A 9,035-nucleotide genomic window follows, 5' to 3' on the forward strand; every position below is an offset into this window, starting at 1 on the left:
TTGTTTGACTTTGTAGAGAGCATAAAAAACAAAGCTGCCTAGTGGGTTTTCATGTTGAGAATATGCCTCTGCATTTGACTCAAGCCCTGTTTTGACAGGCAACCCAGAAGGAAAGTGTTACTTCAAAACAGTGGGGTGCAATTTTATCTCCCATAATTACCAACTATTGTCTACCTAGTAGGAGCATAAAAGACCCTCACTCCCCCTCTGTCTATCTGCGGTTCTCATACAATAATGTTACGTTGTGAAAAGTGTCATATCTTATCCCATTGTTTGCTTCACAGATGCTTTTATCTGGATCACACTGAAATACACGTATTGTTACTGTCACATCTGCTGTTGGGTTTGGAGGTCTGCCAGGGACATTAACATAACAAGCACCTCAACATTGAGACCACAAATTGCCCGGGCGTCTGAGAAACAGACATCTGTTTAATGTAGAATGGTATTGCTTTGAATGTGCACTTCTTTAAATCAGGTCCCTTCTTTCCACACTCCGCTCACATCAGGTCTGTTTTCTCCCCAGGTGTAAAAACATCACGTATCCATCTAACCTCCCTCAAGTTAGCATTGTGTTTATCTTTGTGAACGAGGCCTTGTCCGTCATCCTGCGTTCCATCCACTCTGCCATGCACAGGACCCCCTCCCACCTCCTCAAAGAGATCATCCTGGTTGACGACTACAGTGACAACGGTGAGCAGCATTAGACTGTATTGAACAGAAATGACCCATGATGAAAGTGTATTGCAACAAAGTGTTTTGTCTGAAGCAGCCGTAGCTTGCCCATATTTTGTTTGATTGCCTTTTCCTTTGAGAACTTGAGTGGCGGTACTTTTCTTTCGCTCTGGGTCTTGGCTCTGTTGGCCTCCAGTTTATCAGTGGGAATCTTCTAGTCTTAGTCTGCAGGAAACAAAGGGGTAATTACTATCTTTCTATAATCTAGCTCTTTAATGTCCTTAATTATGGGCTGTGCTCACTGGATTTAAAGGAAAGGTGAAAGAATACTAATTAGCAGGAAAAGCAGTGAGATCTGCCTGATGGTAGATTACTATCCAGAGAGGTAATTAAGTATTTTACATTTTATTATGGCCTCCCGCTGTGTGAGCCCACTGGTTGTGAGATCTGTCTCAAGCTGTGCCTGGTTTAAAACACCAGCTGATCCTATGGCGTCTCACTACAAGCACACAGTTTTTTTAAACAGTGCTGCTGTATCAGTGAGCGGCCTGTGTCTACTGTTACTAATGGCCACCGTCACACAGTCTGGTGTGGAGGGGAAGGCTGATTAAAGATGAAGCCAGCTGTGAGATGTAGGCAAACATCCTGCTGTTGTAGAGTTTGTGCAGGACTACATCACTAAAAGGCAATAATGCCAGCTATCAGTTGGTGCAGACTGGTGATTGGAGAGAATGCTGATGGGTGGGTCAGTGGGTTGGGTCAGTCAGAAGAACCTCATACTCTCCCTGCTGGGATAAGAACTCATTTAAAGATACCCCTCTTTCCTTTTCTCCCTCGTCTCTTCTCTCCTCTCTATGAGGCTGTGCACTCAACCTCCTGCACCCTTCTGCTAATCCCTAGGTACCTGAGGCACACTTTATTGCCTCAGCGAACTGACAGCCTCCTGGGACAGTCCATTATTACCTGGGTACGGGGGGTAGGCTGAGTGCTCTTATCTGGAGATGCCATCTGTTTCCCCTCTGTAAGGTGACATTCCAAAGGTTGTTGCCGTCCTCTCTCAGCTCAAGTGGATTACCGTGTCCCATGGAATCTTTGATTTTATCATGTAATTGGGAGGCAGAGAGCAGCCCCTGAGGTCCCTCAGGAAAGCTAGTCGCGCCGTGACATTTTGCTAATGGCATTGCAACCTGTTTGCCAGAGCATTCTGTCAGATTCACTCTGATAGATTTATCCTTATCATTATCGTCATGATTGCTAATCTTATCTCTACTAAACGTTTTCAGCCTGTTGACCCATGGTGCTGCTTAGGCCGTTTCAGGGGTTCACCATCTAGCTGCTGTCCTCCAACACCAGGAGCATCATAATGTGAATCTCTGTCTGCAGAGAGAGTTCTCCTCCACCTCCACCCAGCATTAGCATGCAGGAGACACTGTGACCATTGAGGGGAAGAAGGGCCAATTTACCTGGCTGATTGGATGATGTACCCGGCCTGAGGAAGACATGTCTCCGTGCCACAGGGACTCTGACAGGTGTCCAATCATCTGATTGATTGGAGGAAGGCTCAGGATTTCATTGGAAGCCAAGCAGAATTTGGAATGGCTGCCAATGACTCAATGTTTCAACATTGAACTACACACTACTGTATTTTAGGATAATTGTAAACAGCATAACTTATATTGTTTGGAATGTTGTCGGTCCTTAGTTGAACCTGTCATCTTGTGTATTTCTCTGTATTCAAATCAGCATGAGGTCATCTGACAGTGTTGTATCACAGAGTGAGTTTCTAAATGATTATCCTTACGAACAGGCAATGAGAACCCCTTAGGCACCTCCTAACAGCCTTGTAATCCAGCTACTCTCCATTGCAAGGAGAAAGGCTGTATATCACAGGTCTAGAGAAAGAAGCATGAAGGAGGATCCATCTTTGTCTGTCCACTCTCCCCGTCTCTCTCTGGTCCCTCATCTTCTCTCAGACTCCATACATCAGTCTCTCTAACGTTTGCCTTTTCTCTCTCTCTCTCTCTCGCACTCTCTCTCTCTCTCTCACTTTATTTTCTCTTTCCCTCGCTGTCTCTTGGTCTGGGCGGAGTGACGAGGATTTGTTCATGTATTACATTCACAGCCCTGACAGAGTTGCCAACCCGAGCTCATTTTGAGTGATGGATGGCAGCCTCTGTGTCTCTCCAACTCCCAGCTTTTAGCTACAGTACATACAGAAACTTTGACTCAACAACAAGGATTGGGTCCATCCCCCCTGGATTATAAACTCCTCAACTGTGCCCGATTTAGAAAGACACATTTGGAATATAGGAAACGGCTTAACAGTGAGCTCCAAAAGTATTGGGACTGACTATTTTGTTGTTGCTTTGGCTCTGTACTCCAGCACTTTGGATTTGAAATAATACAATGACTATGAGGTTAAAGTGCAGACTGTCAGCTTTAATTTGAGGGTATTAGTCTGCACTTTAACCTCATGGTCATTGTATTATTTCAAATCCAAAGTGCTGGAGTACAGAGCCAAAGCAACAACAAAATAGTCAGTCCCAATACTTTTGGAGCTCACTGTATATCATCACCTATTCATTATGCTTCTTATACAGATGTAAGATCTTAATATGAGCCAGTTTGCTACAGCAGGAAAATAATCCTGCAGTAACAGGAAATGTGAATTATTATGTGTATTATAATTAATGGACATTTTTGTAGGAGTTAATACATTTATCGTGGGGGAAAAATCAAGTCTGAAATTTCAAAGTGGAAATTACAAAATTCAGAAGACTTTTTTTAAACCTCAAACACACTACAGATATTAAAGGAAACATACCCTGCAACAGGGTGATCAAATTAAGATCCTACATCTGTACTGTGCATTTTGTTTTATAGCAACCTATTATGTCCATGATTCTGCAGGTGTCTTCATTAGCTTTTTCCACAAATTTACAAAATGGAATAATCTTTATAAAAGGAACTTTGAATCTATATGAAAGACACTTTGCACTTGATGACTTCACAAATCGAGTGGATGTTGCAGTTTTGTGCAGCTGAGTACTCCCACAGCTGTAACTGTAGAACTGTGCCTATTGCATTCAAACATGAGAATGTTTTAGGAAGCTTCAGTTAGGGTATCAGTCATAAAAGATTGATGTTCTTGGTCATCAGCCGTTCCCAGGGTAATGAACCTGTGACTCCATGTGCTTTATTATGATTCATTAGAAACCATTACACTTCATCATTATTCTTCTCAATTCACACATCTGAATCTCTTAATTATTAATTGTATAAAACAAATTACTAAATGACTTAATGCGGCTGATGAAACGTCATCAGCACGTGCCCATAAGGTGCCAATTGCTTTCCTGAGGAGAATGATCTGAACAGAGAATGTAATTTAGTTACTCCCCATTCCATCATTGAACTGATATGTGCCACTCTGAAAGCATTAACACAACTTGTGAAACATCTAGCAGCTTGTAACCAACGCTCATTTTCTGAAATGGAACAGCACCACCATTCACAGCACGTCCAGGTGGGCTATTGAACTTTACCCAATGATCGATGAGGGACACATCTTGCTCAAAGATAAACAAAACGCTAGGGTGCTCAGCCAAAAAGAACAACTATTTCAAGGGCAAGGTGTTGCGCTTCAAGGCAGCAAACAAGGTTCTCTCAGAACACAATCTACTTGACCTGAACTGGGACTGCATGGTGCTGGAGTGGTTATTATAAACAAATGTAACCATTGTATTATAAAATAATCTAATTTAATCATGTAGGATTCATATACTTTTTTTCAAATTCTGCTCCATATATTATTGTTATATTTGCTGGAAAATGTATGCTGTCCTTGAAATCACAAGTCTCTTAGGTCTAGTAGAGATCTCATGTGCTTTCTTATTCAGTGAGATTCAATGGTACCTGAAGCTCAACTCCCTCAGACAATGTTTAGTATGCTGCTGTTCACTATGGGAGAAGATTAGAATGGAGACTGCTGCTTGAGGGGAACTACAGCTGCATTATGGAAAACAATGAGGAAGCAAAATGGCCAAGTAAAGCTAACACTCTCCATTCTCTACTTACCTCTGCTTGGGTTGTAATGAAATCAATGCCTCTTTGAGTATAATGACACTCAATGCTTTCCCTCTGAACAGGATGATACAATCTTGAGAGCTGGTAGCTGTGCAGTGTCTACCCAGAACACCAAAATTGGTTCTGTGAAAGTTCACAGAATATTTGTTAGGGTGCGGGAAATATTCTCATAACACAGACACTGTCCAGTTGTGCTGATGAGTATACAATGTTTGTGTAAAACAATTGCCTGATGTTGCAAGAACGTTCCCAGAACACATTTGTGTTATTACATAACCAGGAAACCTAATGAGAATGTTTGGGGAATGTTCTGTGGTGGTTATTAGACGTTTTAGTGAATGTTAGAACATTCCAAGGATATTTCATTTAAAACATTTTCTGAAGAAAAACAACATTTTGTTAACAACATTCTTTGAATGAATGCTTTTGGGATGTTATCATTCTGTTAGACAAAACACGAACTAGAACTTAATGGGAACCTTAGCTAATGTTCTAGGAAGGTTCCCAGTTTGCTGGGTAGCTACAAATGCATTCTCAAAGGTTCTTCAGTGAATCTCGGCAATCCGCATAGCTGTGTGTTGTAATGAGTGTACTGACTGAAAGGGAACCATCCCAAAAAATGTAGGCAGGGGGGCCTTCTGTCCCATTCTCTGTGGATCCATTAGTGTTTACAGTAAGTCATTACACCCAGGTGGACTGTTTAGTGTGGTGTTACACATGGTGAAATGTGTGATTATTGGATTATGGCTGCCAGCCATACAGAGCACAGTAGCTGTACTGTTTAGGGGTCCCTCTGTTCCTGGCCTGTAGTCGTACCATCTGGTGAATATTGCGAGAGATGACTGATAGCACGTCAGATGCAAACAAGCAGGTGCCTGGTGGGGTTGTGTGAAGTCATTTACCACATCTCTCTGCTTTATAATGGTGCAGCAGAACGCTGAGACTTGAACAATAGCACTTTGGAAGAGTCTAACTATCTTCTTCATACTGTAGGCATTTCTCTGGAGGTTTACACAACACAGCTCATAAAAGTGTATTTAATATTCTTTGTAATTGACTGAAACCTTTTGGATAGGCTTGCATTTCATAGGCTGCTATTCCCCAATGTGTGATTACTCTGAATGTAAAGATTTCCTGTCCTGTAGAGTGAATTGTAATGTCTCAGGTTTTTAAGTCCGTGGTACCACAGAGTTCCAGTTAGCACACAGGTGAAACCACTATCTGTCCGCTGACATCAGTTGATATCAGGTGGTCGACCTCATGTATCCTTCTGTTGGAGACTTGGCTTGACATTATGTTGATTAGTATCCCTTTACACCTCGTACCCCTATACGAGTTGAAAATGGCAGATTTGGACACTGATAAGCGCCTAAATTGGAACGCAGTGGCAGTACAGTTACATGCTATATATGACGTCAGAGCTCAGGGTCTTTACAGCTCATTATGGGTTTTGAATGACTGCCATTCTGAACTTGAGCACCGCGCACGACAATACACATTTTTCTTCTCATTGATGAAAGTTGAAGGAGAGGCAGCGTGATGTTTCAGTTTACATAATGTTTATTCACTTTTCAATTCACATTAGCAACTGAATGTCATGTGCCGCAAGAAGGTTCGGCGCTCGGCAACGGACATTTACTGAAAATATTCCTATGAACTATCCCAGTAGGCTAATAGCCACAACCAGTATGCTTTAACTATGCAAGCGACTTTTCATCTTAACCAGATTACACATTTGAAAAAGGAACCAAACCACATTACACTCTTGAATAAGGCAACAATTCACAAGCATGTGCAGAAAATAAGTTGGCCAGTAGCAGACAATAAGTTGGTCCAGGATCCGAAAGGCTTCTTCAACTCCTCAAGCCGGCAAGGTGGAAAAATCAGCAGTTCTGCCCTTAAGCAAGGCAGTTAATACCCAACAAAAACTGCTCCCGGGTGCCGATTTGGACGTCGATTTAAGGTAGCCCCCCGCATCTCTCCGATTCATGCATTCAGTTGTGCAACTGACTAGGTATATCCTTTCCCTACACATTACATTTTAGCTTCATGACATAACAACTGTGCTTAACAGTATGTCTTTATCAAGTAACTTTAGCCTATCAAAATGAAAGCTTACTACCCCCTCTCATACAAATATAAAAGTACAGTAGGCCTACCTTACAACATTACAACAAGTCAGGCTTCATTTTTATCAATATCATGCAAATAGTTTGGTCTACATGTGGTAAAATGGCTCTAGGGTATCATGTTTCAGGTAAGACCCAGATGCAGACAGTGTCGAAGTAACACAAGTTTATTACTTGAACAGGGGCAGACAAAACGACAGGTCAAGGGCAGGCAGAGGTCAGTAATCCAGATAAGGTGCAAAAGGTCCAGAACGGCAAGCAGGGTCAGAACAGCCAGGGGTCAATAATCCAGTGTGGTGTGGCAAGGTAAAGAACGGCAGCCAGACTCAGCAGAATGGTCAAAACCGAGAAAAACTAGAAAACAGGAACTAGAACAGACAGGAGCAAGGGGGAAAAACACTGGTAGGTTTCACGAAACAAAACAAACCGGAAACAGACAGAGAACACCCCAGGGGTGCCACCTGTCGTCCTACCTGGGCTCATACCTGGTTGACCGGGGTGCCGGCGTTGGAAATCCGTGATGAGGCCTGTGTCCAGGATGACCCTAGCGGTGACCCATCACCTCTCCTCTGGGCTATTTTACCTTTATTTAACCAGGTAGGAGAGTTGAGAACAAGTTCTCGTTTACAATTGCGACCTGGCCAAGATAAAGCAAGCAGTTTGACACATACAACAACACAGAGTTACACATGGAGTAAAACAAACAGTCAATAATATAGTAGAAAAATAAGTCTATATACAAAGTGAGCAAATGAGGTGAGATAAGGGAGGTAAGAAAAGAAGGGCCAGAAGTATACAGAATGGTGTCGTCTGCGTAGAGGTGGATCAGAGTATCACCAGCAGCAAGAGCGACATCATTGACGTATACAGAGAAAAGAGTCAGCCCAAGAATTGAACCCTGTGGCACCCCCATAGAGTATGCCAGAGGCCCCGACAACAGGCCCTCCCATTTGACATACTGAACTCTATCAGAGAAGTAGTTGGTGAACCAGGCGAGGCAATCATTAGAGAAACCAAGGCTGTTGAGTCTGCCGATAAGAATGTGGTGATTGACAGAGTTGAAAGCCTTGGCCAGGTCAATGAATACAGCTGCACAGTATTGTTTCTTATCGATGGCAGTTGAGATATCGTTTAGGACCTTGAGCGTGGCTGAGGTGCACCCATGACCAGCTCTGAAACCAGATTGCATAGCGGAGAAGGTGCGGTGGGATTCGAAATGGTCGGTAATCTGTTTGTTGACTTGGCTTTCGAAGACTTTAGAGAAGCAGGGTAGGATAGACATAGGTCTGTAGCAGTTTGGGTCAAGAGTGTCCCCCCCTTTGAAGAGAGGGATGACCGCAGCTGCTTTCCAATCTTTGGGAATCTCAGACGACATGAGAGGTTGAACAGGCTAGTAATAGGGGTTGCAACAATTTCGGCAGATCATTTTAGAAAGAAAGGGTCCAGATTGTCTAGCCCGGCTGATTTGTAGGGGTCCAGATTTTGCAGCTCTTTCAGAACATCAGCTGACTGGATTTGGGAGAAGGAGAAATGGGGAAGGCTTGGGCAAGTTGCTGTGGGGGGTGCAGTGCTGTTGACCGGGGTAGGGGTAGCCAGGTGGAATGCATGGCCAGCCTTAGAAAAATGCTTATTGAAATTCTCAATTATAGTGGATTTATCGGTGGTGACAGAGTTTCCTATCCTCAGTGCAGTGGGCAGCGGGAGGAGGTGCTCGTATTCTCCAAGGACTTTACAGTGTCCCAGAACTTTTTTGAGTTTGTGTTACAGGAAGCAAATTTCTGCTTGAAAAAGCTAGCCTTGGCTTTTCTAACTCCCTGTGTATATTGGTTTCTAACTTCCCTGAAAAGTTGCATGTCACGGGGGCTGTTCGATGCTAATGCAGAACGCCACAGGATGTTTTTGTGTTGGTTAAGGGCAGTCAGGTCTGGAGAGAACCAAGGGCTATATCTGTTACTGATTCTACATTTCTTGAATGGGGCATGCTTATTTAAGATGGTGAGGAAGGCATTTAAAAAATTTTTTTAAATAACCAGGCATCCTCTACTGAAGGGATGAGGTCAATATCCTTCCAGGATACCCGGGCCAGGTTGATTAGAAAGGCCTGCTCGCTGAAGTGTTTCAGGGAGCATTTGACAGTGATGAGTG

General features: G+C 43.1%; 1 protein-coding gene across 2 annotated transcripts in view; it reads left to right on the top strand.

The window, feature by feature from the left end:
* Positions 1–9,035, top strand: part of LOC106562107 (polypeptide N-acetylgalactosaminyltransferase 18) — a 102,846-nt gene that overhangs the window by 46,260 nt on the left and 47,551 nt on the right. For both annotated transcript variants that reach the window (XM_014126700.2, XM_014126701.2), the window contains exon 3: positions 527–693. In XM_014126700.2, the coding sequence (XP_013982175.1) occupies positions 527–693 (167 nt within the window). The remainder of the gene's footprint in view (positions 1–526; positions 694–9,035) is intronic.

This window comes from Salmo salar, chromosome ssa11 (genome assembly GCF_905237065.1).
Source record: "Salmo salar chromosome ssa11, Ssal_v3.1, whole genome shotgun sequence".
Classification (NCBI taxonomy): domain Eukaryota; kingdom Metazoa; phylum Chordata; class Actinopteri; order Salmoniformes; family Salmonidae; genus Salmo; species Salmo salar.